General features: G+C 41.6%; 1 protein-coding gene across 2 annotated transcripts in view; it reads right to left on the bottom strand.

Annotated features, from left to right (window-relative positions):
* The window catches only part of JARID2 (jumonji and AT-rich interaction domain containing 2), a 224,839-nt gene that overhangs the window by 85,124 nt on the left and 122,984 nt on the right, over nucleotides 1-16,731 (bottom strand). For both annotated transcript variants that reach the window (XM_075416852.1, XM_075416853.1), the window contains one exon: nucleotides 14,353-14,494. In XM_075416852.1, coding sequence (XP_075272967.1) covers nucleotides 14,353-14,494 — 142 coding nt within the window. The remainder of the gene's footprint in view (nucleotides 1-14,352; nucleotides 14,495-16,731) is intronic.

Here is a 16,731-nt window from a genome sequence, read left to right as displayed (position 1 = left end):
GAAGTACAGAGAGGAACACAAACAGAAAATGGACTTCTGTTTTAAGGACTATAAGGCCTTGGTGCTTTTCACATAAAACTACAGCAAACCCTGAGAAGAGGTTACCTCAGAAGAGCAAAACATTCTTCTTACTACGTTAAAAACAAGAACCTGAGTGGAAAAAGCAAAAGAGACTCTGCTACCCTTATTAATTATTATTGGGGGGAAAAAAATCCAGGAAGGCAAGAGCAGGCTTTCTTCTTCCTACATGTTATTTGGGACCATGAATAACACTGCCCTACATCTTGAACACCTGCCCTCAAAGTCCTGCCTTCTTGATATCTAAAGTAAACACTATAATATTGAAGAGGCAAGTGGGGAAGCAAATCTCTGCATAGACATTACTCTTGCACTACTACTTACTGGTAGAAAAATTAATTTGTCTTCTGGAAGCACACTGCTAGAAAGCTTCCCATGATTTCCCACCCAAAAAAAAGAAAGTGCCCGACTCAACAGGATATTCTATTTTGTAATAGAAAAAGGGATTCCTGAAGGTTTGTGAGTCCTCCAGCCTCCACTTAAAGAAGTCAGTTTGCTTTTTACATTGGGAATGTCAAGTTCTAAAAGGTGCATCGCTGAGCAGTGAGAAGAGTCGTGGAAAAAAAAGGCACACCCAGAGTACAGGAGAGACCAGAACAAGCAGATAGTATCAGTGCCTGGAAATCTGCCCAGATACGGAAATATTGTTGTCTGTCCTCATGTTAAACCCTGCTTCAGCCCAAAGAGCCTTTAAAAATTGTTGTAGGAAGATATGGTATATGAAGATTAAATTCACACTTCCTTTCAGAGGACAGAGTAACAAGAACTTCTAACAAATGCCCTTTTAACTTGCCTTCTTCATGTTAAAAATTAGAAAGAATGATGTGACAAAGCTGCATTTCTAACAACATCAGAGCTCTGTCTCAAGAAAAGGATCTTCCTCTCCAAGAGCTGAGAAGAAACAGCAACAGGCCCAGACCCTGCCTTTCTCACCATCCCAGCCCAGAAACTTCCTTCCTCCATAGCAAGCGGCCTGAGTATTTTGGCAGTGACCTGCCAGTGTTGAGTAGAAACTGGGAAATTAGCATACAGCTGCATTGCCAGGCTGGCAGAGGGCTTTGAGCAGCACCTAAAAACCCAACAGAGAAGCAAATCAATCTGCAGCCTTGAACTGAAGACAGCACACAACACCAAAGCATGAGAGAGACACACATTGCGAACAGTTAATGCAGTTAAATTTCCTGCCACTGGACAGTTTCATGGTGGGGGTGGGGAACCAGCGCTCAAGCAGATGCAGCTAAGAAGCTGAAAATAATGACCACAATTTGGAGTGAAGTTCCATAATTTGGAGTAAAGTTCCATATTGGGAAGCTTCTATTACTGAAATAAGAGGAACACAACTCCGTTTAGGAAACACGGGGTACTTCTGTTATCTGAGCTATTTTCATAGAATTACTCTGTAACACCGAATAAAAACGTAAAGGAGAGATTATTCCGTTTTTACTATGAATAGCGCAAACCCTTTGTACTCTCACTGAATTAGTAACCCTGCACACAAGCTGTAGCTTCAGAGGAAATTATGCGATGTAGGACCTTCAACACCAACGCATACTCGGCACAGACAGCTTTAAACGAACTATCCCGTGGGTGAAGAGGATGTCTTTCTCTGCCACAAAAATAATCAAGTACCCAACAAGTATGAGACCCAGATTGGCAGCCATTCATTCAATCAACCATTTCTCAGAGTTCACACTGACTGACTTCAACAGACGCAGCAAGCCGACACAAGCCAGGTAAAAGCCTGGGGAAATACGCGGCAGAGAGTACGTCGCATCACTTTCTGATGGCTTATTCTGTGGTGTAAAACTCCAGCGTACATAGAATAACATAACTGAAAAGGAAAAAAACCAAGACTCTCTGCTGATGAATCTAGAAAAATAGAAGCATTTGAAGCAGTGCTACTCCAAGTGCAGTCAAAACCAGGGGCACTTAATTTACAGTATTCTTCAGCCTCCTGACATCTTGGGAAAACGTCTGACTCACTGAAATCAATAACGACTAAGCACTGTCTTTCAGGGGATCCAGGAGTTAACTGTTGTTATTTAAAAACGGAGTTGAAGGCAGCTGTGCTGATAAAGCACCCTCAGAATCCTCCTTCAGGGAGATAATTCCTTTTTTGTTTGTTTATGATTATCTATGTTAATTCAGTATCAGAACAAGGAAGTGGAGACATAAATACATAAATCCAAAAATAGACACATATATATAAAAATAAAACAGACATGAATAATATAATTTATTTTTACTTTCATTTTCAAAACAATAAGCAAACACTACTCTGATCTTAAATCCCTCCACACTCTGCCAATTAACTTTGAAGATGGAAGAGAGATACAGCGATTAAGTGACATGCAAGCCCACACGGTACAGCAAGAATTTGAACACACGTTCCCTACCCTGTACCCATGGTACTAGGCTACTAGGAAATACTGTGGGTTTATTGCGCGAAAAGGAACAAATGTCTGAATTCATGTTCTAGCAGGGTCCTGTGACTGTAAGCTTCAAGGAAGGAACAACCTTTTTTTCATGTGTTCTTCTTCTGAATTACTTCAGTTAATTCTCCTGATAAGAATACCACGGCCTTTACTCAAATGCTATCGCCCCTGTTTTTCCATTTCTCATCTGATTCACCTTTAAAGTTTATTTTGCAGTCCATCTGGAAACTGGAAGCATTTAATACCCTTAAACTGGTACAGCATGTAGCACATGTATCAAGAGTAAATTTAACAACCAGATTTCTACACAACAGAAATGAAATAAAACTGATAAAAAACAAACCCTTGACTGCATGGTAACATTTGCCTAGGTATGACTCAATACTTACAATCTAATTTTCAGGTAATGAGAGGATTTCATAGGCTTAGAGACATAAAAGCGAGGTTCTTGGAAACTGTGCCACACCTGGTTTGTCATCTTGCTCTCTTACGAATCAAGCGGGTGGGACGAACTAGATTTCAAGAAAAATCAATAGCGGTCAATGTTTCTAGCATAACACAAACATAAAAAGTCCAAGCACACCAAGATACTGCAATTAGCAGGCCAGCTTGGTTTCAGGCTTCTGACCTAAGAGTCAGAGGGGTTGAACGATTTCTCAATCCCTGTTAAGAAAACTTCATGATTTTCAATGCGCAGGTGTAAAGAAGACAACACTAAAAATAGAAGTAATCAAGAAAGTCCCAGCTGCTCACTTTCACAGCAAACTAGACGTATGCAAAAGAAAAACATGAGACTCACTTCTAAAAAAAGAGTTGATTAAAATTTTAGAGTAATTTATTTTTAAATACGCATTTTGCTTGACAACTGGCAGAACAAATTGTCACAGGGCCCGGAATCATCTGAGGCATAATGAAAGAGCACAGAAGACAAAAGGTAAAGGGTTTCGGAGTCTCTCCCTCACCTCACCAGGAAAGAGGAACGACCAAAAGAGACAAGTTGTTTGCTCGCTTAGAGAAGATTACCTGGAGGGCTGAGCTGATGGGGCAGCCTGCCACCACCCAGAGGGCCTGATGCTCCTTCTCTCTTTATCCTTCTCCCCATAGCCACCTCTGCTGCACTCACTGAGGTGCCATGGGGGCCTGTTCCTGAGACCAGTCGCACTAGCCCAGCAGAAAACCATCTGACTTTGCTTCTGCTAGGTGGCAAACCGTGCCAGAGCCAACACAAAATGGGGTCGGGGAAGCCTGCTCCCCCTTATCATATACTCCTTAGCAGTACAGCAGGCCAGTAGGCTGTAATTTCAACCCATCCCTCTCAACAGGAGGCAAGTGATTTGCAGTTGTAAAACAGAGGGACTCTTCAGTGGGGTCCTGATTGTGGAAAGCCACAGATGACAGTGCTCAGCAGGCCAAAGGAAAACAGTGCAACATCACAATTCGTAACCACCTAGGGCAAGATCTCCATAAAGAAAGAGGGAAAACCTCTGAAGATGCAACTACTGTAAGGAACTATCATTCAGCAAAACAGCAGAGCAGCTACACCGGCTTTCTGGGTGGAACATACCCTCAGCCAGATAGTTGTGGTAGAACTTCTTGGCTGGAGAGCACATTTCAAATCTCTAAGTCGTTTAACAAACCACTGACACCAAGCGAAATAACGCTTCCCCAAGACAACGGGTTCAGAGATACAATAGCACGCGTGCACAGGAAAATATCCTATCTGTGGCAGAATAGCTGACAACCCAAACATCCACATTTCTATGTTCAAGTTGGAACATATAATGCTGTATAAAGAGCTATCAAAATTATGATGAGGTGCAAAGAAAAGCCTCACAGACTTAAAAGGCTAACGATGTGTTGTCTCAGTTTTCATTTCATCATCAGAGAAATTTTAACTTCCACCAGAATATGTTTATATTGAATTCCGAAAGCTGCCATTTAAAATAAATAAATTCTAAAAGCTATCCTAGACACTCAGCATACATACACACACACGTTACCAGTTAATTAATTTTGCAGAATTATGACTCCAACAAACAGCTCTTCAACTGTGAAAAAAGATCAAATCAGATAATAGCTCCAGGAGTGACCCTTTTAACTAGGGATCTCCTCACTCTCTACTCATAACCCAAATTTTTCTTTCATGGAAATGAATATCTACATGATTTAATGAAAGTGTTACAGGCAAATGACATGTTGCAACAGACAAGATACTAGAAACGAGGTCTGTACAAAATCTACTTTATTGAAAAGATAAATAACAGCCACAGGAGCTCCAGGAAAGCAGGAGGGCAAGGGAGGAGAAGAACAAGAGTGGACAGTCATCTCCATAGTAACTACCACTACGAAACTCAAGGGAGAACTCATCTGAAAGCTGAAAGAAGGATGCTACCAGTGGAAATAGACTGTAACACAACTGGAAAAACAAAAAAACCCACCAACTTGCAAATAATTTGCCACATGGTCAATGATCCCTTAAGCTTTAGTTTACTTAATCAGAGCCAAGAACAAATGCCAAGAGAGAACAGCAAAGAAGGAAAGCACAAAATCAAAACATAATGATGACATGGCCATTACTGTACAAATTATTTAACAATAAGCATACCATTAAAATAGCAAAAATACAAATGGTCAGGTTAAGAAGAAAAAAAAAAGTTCACTTCCCTCAGGAAATCCTGTGCTACTGGATGCAGCAGTGGAAGAAAATAAAATAAAAAGCACTATACCAGCATAAGCTAGGCCACACATGTAAAATGCCTGTGATTTTTCTATGAACACAAAAGGCTGAGAGGATTCAAAGCCAGTGACAAGGACTGCCCTATTTCTGACCAGTGCTCACACCACCCCACACCTCTCCCATCCACCTGGGAGTCTTGAGACCCACTCCCTACTTGGGGTAACATCTGCTTGATCTGACCCTTAACAACACTAACCCTCAGAGCACTGCGGTCAGTTTTGGTGAATCAGCAGTAGCCCATGCTCACGCTGCCATTTGCAAGGAACATATCAAGAACATATTCCTACCACTCACAACACATTCTCCAAATCAGCCACAGAAATAAACACAGAATAAGGTTTCCTATAGTTTAGTGCATGCCAAACCAGCGTACAGTATAAATAAAATCTTCAAATACTTATAAAAAATTTAAAAAAAACCCTAAATATACTTCAAATTTAATGTTAGGATACCCTTCCACTTTAAAATACTGTAATGGTGCTGTTTGTTTTTTTGATATCATTATTTTTGCAGAACACATATGACAACGTTTTTCTAACCTAGGCTGGCTTTTAACTCTGCACACATACAAAACAGGTCAGAATTATAGCAGAAATGATGTTGTATGCAAACAGCCCATGGTACACCTCCTCTAAACATCTATGTAAAAGAAACTAGATGTTTCCATCATCACTTTCTTAAATATTAGTTAAAACACAAACTAGGTCTTACAGTGCTTAGCAGCAAGATCTTTGGAGATCTTGTTTGGAGACTGGAGAAGCTATAGGAATGCAGCCTACTAAAAAAATTTATTCTGGCAAATCAGCCTCATGTTCCACATGTTAGACTGAATTAAAAGATTAGGAGCCCACTATTACAACAAAGTAGAAAATTGTAAGAGTCTTCAGACTGTACTTCTCTTCCCATATCCTCTGTCTCCTAATCTTTCAAAAGACCACTAAAAAGTAGCCTTGCTTCATAAAATTGTTACTAAGTTTAGTCTCAGCGAACTACTTACTGCCAAATATTACAGCATTTTACATCTTTATTTCAGGAACAGGTTTCTGCTTTTGCATTCTTGGCCTTTTATTCTCGCTACAATTATTTCTATCTGTTGACATCTTTTTAAGCTCAAATTTTAATTTTATGCAAGCAACTGATTCTGTTTCATTTAATTGTGAAATCTTACCCATACTTGATGGTGCTGAATGTTTTCTCATCAAGTAATCTCTTCTTTTACAAAAGAATAAGACCACTGCAAATGCTAAGATGCCTAATTTCCAGGAATCAAAATATTAAAATAGAATCTCATTCTTAAAAATAACCTAACAGAAAAAAAATCATGACATTGTCATGATCTTCAAAATACAATTATATACCTTTTTTTCCCCTTCCTGTCTTTGATTTTAATTTTATTTGGGGGAAATTATGAATGGAGGAATAAGTGGCAAGACATTTATAATGCACGTGAATGTTTGGGTTGGGTTTTACCCCCCTCCTTCATGCTGCAGGATGATGGAAACTGATCCTTGTAGTGAGCTGTAGCAGATCTCCTGGGCCTCAATACTAGTTTGATGAGAATGAACATTTTCCCTATGAAGATAACACGACCCAAAGCAAGAAACATACATATTTCGAATTATCCCTGTTTTCATTATTTAGGATGAGGCTTTGGAAGAGCAGCAACAGCCAGAAACAGCCAAGGGCACAGCAATGAGCCCATCTCTGCTGACATGACAAAATCCCTGGGAATGTCCACCACATGTAACTTTCCTTCTGAAGCAGCATGGGGCTTTGGGAAGAAAAAGCACCCGCTGACTGCCCAGATAAAGTCCTCAATAGAAAATGCTTTTAATACCAACCTGTCTTTTTGAAATGCCACCTAAGAAGATTCCCCATAAATGCCCTACTTTCCGGACAGCAGAGTAATAAAAAGACAATTTTCAGAGAGGAACAAAGTCAAGAAGGTTCTAAAAGGATCAAATTGGAGAGATGGCTCCTCTCCCCCAGATGCCAGTGGCAGCAGTCTGGGCACTGGGCTGAGCCATTGCTTAGTAGCTGAACTGTAACATCCAGGTAAGGGAAGGCCAAGCAACAGCACAGACGTAAGTGGAAAATGACAGAATAAATCAGATGCAGCAAAGAGTTATGTTACCCCAAACATCAGGCTAGAATCTTCTAGAGATGGTTGCTTCTGTGCATCAAAAAACCTCTTTCACATTGACACACAAATTTCCTTGGGAAACTGTCTTCCAGTGCAGAATCAATTATTTCCTACATTGGTTCAGAGCAACCTCTCCCTGGTATTTAAGCAGTGAACACCTGGCCTGTCATACACAGGGGTGAGACATATGAATAAAGTAAAGGACAGTAGGGATGTGTCATCAAGCAGCTGAAAGAGGGTTTGTTATGCAAAGAACCACAAAAACAACTGCACCCGCCCAGTCTGGCTTTGGAAACTTCCGTGGTTCCTCAGGGTGAGTCCAAACTCAAGGTCATTAAGACCTCCTCCTGCAACTTTGACTACTGAAGAGAAGGTGGCAGGTGAGGGCCAGCAGGTTTGTATCTGACTTTGCTTAACAGTTATCAGCTGCTATAAATCATACCTTCTCAATTACTAAATCACTACTTGGACAAGTTGTTTACATAGCTGCCTACCCACAAAGCTGAAGTGTTCCCAGATTCTTGTACCTTGTTACATCTTTGCCTGTCGCATAGAAGAATCCATGTCAACAACTTCTGTTTGTTCCTTATGAAAATACTGAAAGAACATTAATCACCTGTTTTTTTCCTTTTCAAACCACATAGAATGATCTCCTTGACTTGCATTATAAAGCAAGTAATCTGTCTTTTTACTATTCCTGTGCAAATCCACTCCAATAGACTTATTGTTTTGTTTATAAGGCTTGTTATTTAAATATAAATGTGCTGCACTGAAAATATATTCCACTCATATCGGAATTTCCAGAGGGGGGGAAAAAAAAAAAATATTATTATACATAAATCTTACTGCCATTTTGGCTTTATTGTGGATCAATGTAGTTCTTCATAAGCAAATAACTAGTGGAGATTTGCATAGCCTACTGAAATTAGAAAATAATAATAGAAGCACCTGGTTGATAAGTGGGATTACATTATGTGGTAGCAGGCAACAGCTGAACACAAATACATTATCTAGTGTTTCAATTAGTGAAGAGACTACTCACTAAAAAGGTGCTTGAAAAACACTTTGATATCACGAGCAGTCTCCCGCTTTCACACCTGAGTCATAATACACTGCTCTCTCCATCACCTACAATACCAAGTAGAAATCCCTCACAAACTTGCATATGTGGGAACAGGACTGACCTTGTTTTACATCTTGCATGGAAGGTGCTAAGTCTAGTGCTAAAAAGACTGTTCATTATTAACTATAAAAAACAATCTGACAAAGAAAAAAACCCCAGCCCCAAGTCCCCTCAATCTTTTGACAGCTCTGCTGCAAGAAGGTCTTTAGCAGCTCAAGTTGAAAAGAATATAGCACTAAAAGAAACCATTTCAATTAGCAGCTTGCCTAACATACAGAAGCTTGCCTACCCTTGACTGGCTTTTTTTGTGCTGCGGGTGCAATACGGCCCTGCCAGCCTAGCAGCTGTGCGGCCACCGGCCAAAGCAGACCAATGTACTTGCCTCCATCTCCTTGGCCACATACTCCCACGTTTTTGTTTGACAAACCTTGACACTCATCTTGCCCCACAGTGAGCCAGTGCAGGGAGTTAAACTAGCATCTAAAAATAAAATGATTTTTTAAAAAGACAAACAGGAACATGGAGCAGGCAGCAGGGAGCCAGCACGAGGCAAGGGGCAGGAGCACATCCCACGGATTGGCCTTGCTGTAGCACACAACCACACTTCTGACTGTCACATGCTTGAGACTATTAGCAGAAAGCTGCTGTATTAATTAAAGGCCTCAGAAGATTCCTAATAAGCAATTTCTGGCCAATCTAGCTGTGGCAGCTTACAATACTACTGCTCCCCTGTGGGTTGTCCCTTTCTCCTGCTGCCAGCAACCTTCCCTGTAGCAGAACCGGACAAAGTGTCTTCTCCTCGGAGCTGTGCACACCCTTGGTCCAGGGCGGGACATGCATCCGCTCTGCTGCTCCTGCAAGGGGGGGAAATTTATTCAACCCTGTTTTTCTTCTGAACTAAACAAACCTCTTTGTCTTCCTTAATGGAGAAAATATTCTAACCTTAATTAACAAAAAAAAAAAAAAAAAATTAAAGCTTAATAGCTATTAAAATCAGTCAACCTCCTCCCACTTCTCAGAGCCTTCTTTCAAGAGAACTTTACAATAGAAGATAAATGCATTTCTGCATTTGGCAATTCCTTGTGTGCATTTCTGGGAAAGGGGCCATGTAAATAAGTAGCCACCTGATTAGTAACAGGAAGCAAGCAATAGCCAGCTGTCACCAAAGATTAACATAGTGTCACATCAAGTCTGCTCTGTGCTCCTCTCTTCTTGAGCAAGGTAAGCAACCATTGCTAGAAGAACATATAGCTGTCTCTGCACACTTATTAATTGCCAGTGCTTGTAGTCTTTAAGAGTTGCCCATAAAAAATCTACGAGCATCCAGCACAGTGACTCAAAATTCCTTTGGCCTGGTACCTGTTGACCTTCTCAACTGAGAATCATAGCTGGAAACTGAAGATTCATACCAAGAACATGCACCTACGTTGAAGTTACATTTCTCCTCCTTCAGCAATTACCTTTTTTACGGGTTTTTTAAATGGTCTTTATTCAGTGAAGATCATCCAACCCGATAGTTTCTCAATCCTGCACACCAACGCTTTTGTTCCCCTCTCCCAAAAGCACTGTAAGAACTAGAACCTGCTCTCACTTACATGGCAATTAGACAGCAACTTATTACACAACAGATTCAGTGTAACATTTGAATGCTTAGCTTTTGCCAAATGTCAGAATAACACTGACACCTCTTTACTGGCTGAAAATAGTATTTACTACTTAGGATTAACCCCCTGCTTCTCTCCAGACCTGGTCACTAGTAGTAACTCACAGCTCAGATCAAAGCAAGTATTTTCCATTCTTTGAGTGGGAACTCAAACAAATCTAAGTATTCTGAAGTCCCAAAACCCATTTATTCTGTAAGTAGGGTTTACAATTTTTGGACTGATCTGGAGGCAAAGCTGTACATGTAATTCTTTTCCTCCTTACCACCACCGAGCTATCAAAGCTGAAGCCTGCAGCATCACAAAAAGCAGGTTGCGTGTACTTTTAGCACTGTTCCATGATTTCTGTCGCAATCTAAAATGCTACACTTAAAAAGAAGCAGAGATGGGACTTTCCTCGTTGGACGCCAAGCTGGTTGTGTGAGAAGCTTCCTCCAGTCCCCAGAGAGCAAAGGTGTTAATTCCTGACAAAGTACCTACAAAGACTAGTTGGAGCCATTTGAAGCCTAACATCGCCAGGCCACCATGTTCAAAAGCCTGGTCCATCAAAGTATCCGAGTGAGTTTCTGAACAAAATCTGCAGCATTGTATTAAATCAACATACTTTCAGCAGAACCGCAATCTCTTTCCTCCCATCACGAAGCTCTCTTTATGGCACGTGTGGCTCTTCCATCAAGCTATATTACTAGGAAAAGGGTTGAAACTGAAAAAAAATAGATGTGATAAACCTGAAGCAGTGCTTGGTTGGGGGTTCCACTGCTGGGTTACGCAGCTTGGTATGTATGTGTGAAATAAGGAATACGTGGCAGTAATCTCTTTACTGGTCAACAGGCAGGCTGGCAGGGATTTACCTCCCCCACAGATGCCTGTCAGTGCCTACCTGACTACAACTAAGTCCTCGGACCAGTAACTCACTGGGAGCATCCACTGCCTAGTATGGATCCAAGGAAAATCCACGCCAGAAGTGAGTGGCATACTGATACCGCAAGGCAATGCTAACTGCTAGCAAGCTCACCCTCCACTCAGCTTGCTACAAGAATTGGCACTTGCTATTCATCCAGGCTCTTGTGCAAATCATCTCTGAAACTGGAAGAGTTTGGACCAAGTATAAATGCAAATTAAACACACACATGCTGCACACATGCACGAACCTATCCTCCTATTCCATTTATATAATGTGACTTGCTATAGCAGGGGGGAAAATACTGCCAGATCAGCCCACTGAACTGACTGACCTGGGGGCCAGTAGATTGCCAGACACGACAGCTGGGAAGAGGAGGGAAGAAGCAACTGGGAAGAGACTGTTTGCCTCCACAGTACCAGCCTGCCATTACACTGAAGAACTGCAAGGTCAAACCAGAGCCTTAAACTACTAAACAAACTAGAGTCCCTTAAAACAAGTCTCCCTTCTTTACTGTGCTTACTTGCTTAGCACTCTTTTTGTTTCCATCACAGGTGTTAAATACAGATGACCTATTCCTGCAGAAGATGACAGGTTCAATTTTCCAAAAGAAACATTCCTGTCATACACCAAAAAATCCCCACCAAAACCCCCCAACCCATAAAAAACTATGTAGTAACTTACATATGTGCAAGGTTCCAACACCATGGGAAACCTGGTACTCAAAACTCACTATATCGTACAGAACAAGTTGCAAACACGTATGCTTCAATAAGTGCATCAATCCCCAAAATCATTTCACTGCGTATGCCACCAGCTATATACCACAGTGTTTCAAGACGACAAGTACTCATTTTGGGGAGGTGGAAAAAACTGCATGAAGTACATGCTAAAGCTACAGTGTTTAAACGTGTATTTTACTATGAGTGCCATTAGTTGTACACACAGTTGAACAGACAATTGAAAAGCTTGATTTTGAGGAAGGCCAGGAGGAAGACAAGGAGGGTACAATTTCTCAAAACTTGATGAGCTGAGGCAGTCAACCTGTAGATCCCATTTCAGTCCCATCCCGCCTCCTCATACTCCTGCATACCCTTTGTCCGGCCAGTATTCCTGCCACAACTCTTTGTGGGATCCCAAGATGAGACCTGGATCAAGGAAACCTTACATACTCAGCTAAACAAAACAAAAAACCTAAAAGGAAATAGAGGAAGACATAAAAGCACTCAACATGCTGCAACACAGCTTAAGAGGAGGCGGCCAGAGGAGGTCTGTCTGCAAAAGGGAAGCTGGGGGAGGAAAAAATGTAGGTAAGAGTCTGTGCTGGGTGTAAATGGAAACAGAACAGGAACGTTCTCCTTCGCAGCAAACTGCAGCAACAAACCTACTACTATTTCAACAGTTCACAAGGCATGAAGAACTGAAACGGTGCCTTGTGTTCCACAAAAGCCAGAAAGGTATTTCTCATCTTAGCTTCTGTTTTGGGGATGGGTTTTTTTGCCTGCAAAATACCAAAGGCACTGAGTTTCCTATTATGAGGCCTGAACCACCCAGCTGCTTCTCAAATGTCTGAATTCCCACAGCCAAAAACTAGCAAATATTCCTTCAAAAAAAAAGTCACCCACAATACTCAAATGCAGTTTCTTGGGACAGTGATGTAGCAATCCCACTCCATTTGGAAGCTGGACTGTGCGGGGCAGCAGAAGCAGGGACAGTGTGAGGGACAAGCCCTCCTGCTCTTTGCCAGCCCGAAGAGAGAAAGGGGATGCCCCCTTGGTTGCACCGGTGGCTGCTCCTGCAGCCGCGCTGTGAACAAGAGATTAAAATTCAGGCAGGTTAAAAATAAAGAACCCTGGCAAAAAGCATCAATCCTTGTTCCTCTTGCTATTATTTTTAATCCTAACCAGCTCCTTGAATGTACTCATGGTGTGACCCTGCAACCAGTTGTGTCAGCACGGCTATGGAACGAGGGCACAAAGCAAGCACAGAGGGCAGCAAAAATTCCTTAAGATAACGTGCAAGCAGCAATGGCAACGCTGTGAAACAATGACCACTGTCTCTCAGGATCACACCTCCAGTGGCTGTCACCTTCATTTCTAAGCAGAAATAATTTTCAAGCCTCCATTATGTCTCATAAAGCCAAAAGTAAACACAAATAATTTTCCCCTGACCAGCAGTAGGACTCAGTAAGCCTTACAAAATTTCTACCAGTAGAGAAGATAACACAAATTTTATTCTGATACACCAGAGGAGCTAAGTGGGCATATTAACTAGACTTTGAGTGTGTTGCTCAGGGAGTAGACAAGGTTGTGGGCAGCAGGGGTGCGGGACACGGGAACTGGAACAGGGGGGTGTCAGGAAAGCACCACTCTCCTCACCCCATCGGGCTTCTCAGGAGAATCATAAGCGCATGTAGAAAACAGGAATAATATTTTTGTTTGAAAGAGAACTTTATTTTACGGTCCATTTGGCTTGGGACTAGGATGCAAGGAGAATGCAGGAGCACGCAGTAAAAAGGTTGAGGAAGCATTTTCCATTTCTCTTTTACATGGCATTTTTCTGACAGCCTGTTTTGGTTCTTACTTCACACAGAGCACAACTCCCAGCCTCCTGCATTCTCAGCATATTTTCTGTAATAGATTGGCTTGAGTCCTACAATTTTAACCCACATTTTGCACATTCAGGATAAGAACTCATAAGAGTTCAACAAGGACCTCAGCTGACTTCTAGGAAAGAGGAGGCAGCTTGCTACAGCAATGTCTCAAAGTAGTTCTTTGCAACCGATATCCACCACACTGCCTTCCTGTACAGTTTCTCTTCTCAGTAGCAGCCAGGGTTTGTGTTTGTTTTGTTAACTTCACATTGTTTCATTCACAGAAAATTGAAAATAACAACAGTAACACTCACTACTTCAGTGATGTTTGAAATTACACACACATTACGTATTGACGCATCCCTGAAAGGCCAAAGCCAGGGGAGGAGGAGAGAGGGCAGGAGGGGAGAGAGTCTTAAGGCATTTCATTTAGCAATTGCCTACTCCAAAACAACAACTGCTTTTCCATGCTTTCCAAAGCAACAACAAGAACCATCTACACCGATGGATGAAGCAAAATTTACTATATCCTCACTGTTACTAGCAGGACTTCACACTGGGAAGTCTGTTTACGGTAGGGCAGTATGTGCAACCATACCCTACTGATAACGTAATCACAACCTTTTAGCACAACAGGGACAAAGCAGAAAGGCTATACTTTAGTCATAATGCACTACTGACCTTTTCCTCGAGGGCCCTTCTTCAAAATCTGAAGAACTAACATCGTTGCTCGTTGAGGACACTTGCGATGCATCGTCCTTCTCATTCTCCAGCTGTTCTGATCCCGGTCCTAATCCTTTAGATTGGCCATTAGTGAGAAGTCCTGCAAATGTGACAAAGTAGTACACAATATTTAAAACCTGCATTATCAGTGCCAAATGGATTTTATAAAAATAATTCATGTGTGACACTAACAGTAGAAAGTTGATGCCCAAAGCAGCCATCTTGCAGAGAGATATGCTGACATCGATTTTGCATGGAGGTATCCAGCAAGAACCTGCCTGATTGTGTGTTTCTAATTTGGTTAACTGTAAGCCCTCTATACTAAATAACTACACTATGGGTGTCTGCAATCGTATTTATAATCTTGTCACATCCCTTCCTCAAAAAGGGACACAGTTTAGAGTCATAAACTTATCCCTGTTTTACAGAACTCCTCTTGACTGGCATAGATGAGAGCCTTTTGTATTTCTCTTTAGATCAATGTAAAATTAAGCTGCCGTTTGGTCAATTTGTCTGTCTTGCTCTTCATTCTGCTGCTTCCAACTACTGCAATTTATGATCCTTTTAAAACAAATCCTAAATTCCAAAGGGCTGAACATCAAACGTCTGTTTCTCAATTCTGAGTCTTCTAGCCAAATGTCACTCAACTACAGAAACTCCAGACTGCTAGCAAAGGTACACAAGGCAGGGGAAACGTCTGCCACAGCTGCCTTCCCTTTTGTGCCTTTTCTTTCCTGGAGGAATACTACCGCAAGCAGAGTCACAGAGATGGAAGAAAGCATTGGGCCTTATACAAGCATACTGTTTACCAAATTTTGCATACTCTACTCGAATGACTAAAATAATTTGACTCTTACAAACAACAGCAGACAGACAGTGAAGCCGCTCAGACTTACGGAAGAATTAAAACAGCAATATATTCTTCAGTAGGCTTTGGGATGAGAGCGAGGAAAACTACGAAGAATTTCATCAACTCAGTATTTATTCAGTGTTTTAAGAGCTTATTACCAGATGAGCTGCAATTTTGTCCAGGAGAATGCCTTCCCATCTCTCCACCAAAATACTTTTGCAAATGGCATAACAAAGCTTCGTTTCTCAGCTTTGTTTCCTCAGAGAAACACAGGTAGGACTCCCCTCCCTTGGGCATTTTATTCTGCCTTTCTGTAACTGCACTGTAGAAAGAAAACAGGGATGGGGCTGACCCCTTCCAAGATAAGCCGGGCAGTAAGGCTTAAGAGTACTGAACCAAAAATGCTTACTAACAACAGCAGTTCAAAACTTTCCACCAGTAGTAGATCAGTGTTACACCATTTCAGACCTCTCTTTTCAGGAAAATCACCGTTTAGCACCATCAATGCACTTACTCATCGCATAACCAAGCATTCAACCAAGCTCAGCCTCAAAGAGACAACGAAGCATAACCAGAGCAGGAGCAAGACACCTCCTCTGGCAAGCTGTCCGCTCTGAGGACCAGCACCTCGGCCACAGCCGGGGCCAAACGCTCCCTCCCTGCAAGGCCATTTATTCACCGCTCGCTTGGGCACTATGACTGAGTGCAATCTATCGCCTGCCAGTGAGCTCTTGAACCTTTCAGTGCTTCCGATTCTAATCTAATCGCTCTGACTGGCCATTTTCAAACAGCCTAATCCAAAGTCTCCATCATATCACTACATCTCTATCACTCTCTTCTTTTTCCAGTCAAAGTTTGCTCTTACCCATTCTGAACTACACCAAATGTCTCCTGACTTGGAGTCAGAAGTGGCTGCATGGTGGCCACATGCTGCAGTTTTCGTACGTCGTTTCTAAAACACCACCTATAAAGCAGAAGTCTGGTGGTGTGTTTTTTTTTTTGTAGGGAAGATGCAGCGAACTGGTTTTCTTCCTAATATGGAACCCACAAAGCAAAAGCTGAAACTAAGCACCAATTTTTGCATTAAAATGTCTCTTCTAGCCAGCCTGAGACTGGCAGGGAGAAGTTAAATGACTCAATTTACATTTTCTCTCCCCTTTTGTTAGATTCCTTTTGACATTTCCCTTCCATTAAAGAGATCTCAAACTGTGACCCAACAAACAATACAAATTTCAGTATCAGCACATGATACTACAACAAGGTTTGTAATGTAGCACCATGATACGACGCGAGTTGACAGCATCCCTTCAAAGCATTCCCGAGGAAAGGAAGGCGACCTTTTAAAAAACATTACATAGATTATATTTCTATGCTGAATTCACCCTCACTAGAAGCCCTAGTGCCCAAGTTTATTCTTAAAAAACATTTGACTTTTGCTTTGCATTTTTCCATGAAACCACTGCTGATAAAATTTACAATTTTTAAAC

This window comes from Opisthocomus hoazin, chromosome 3 (assembly GCF_030867145.1).
Source record: "Opisthocomus hoazin isolate bOpiHoa1 chromosome 3, bOpiHoa1.hap1, whole genome shotgun sequence".
Lineage (NCBI taxonomy): Eukaryota > Metazoa > Chordata > Aves > Opisthocomiformes > Opisthocomidae > Opisthocomus > Opisthocomus hoazin.
This window is presented reverse-complemented; position numbering and strand designations above follow the sequence as displayed.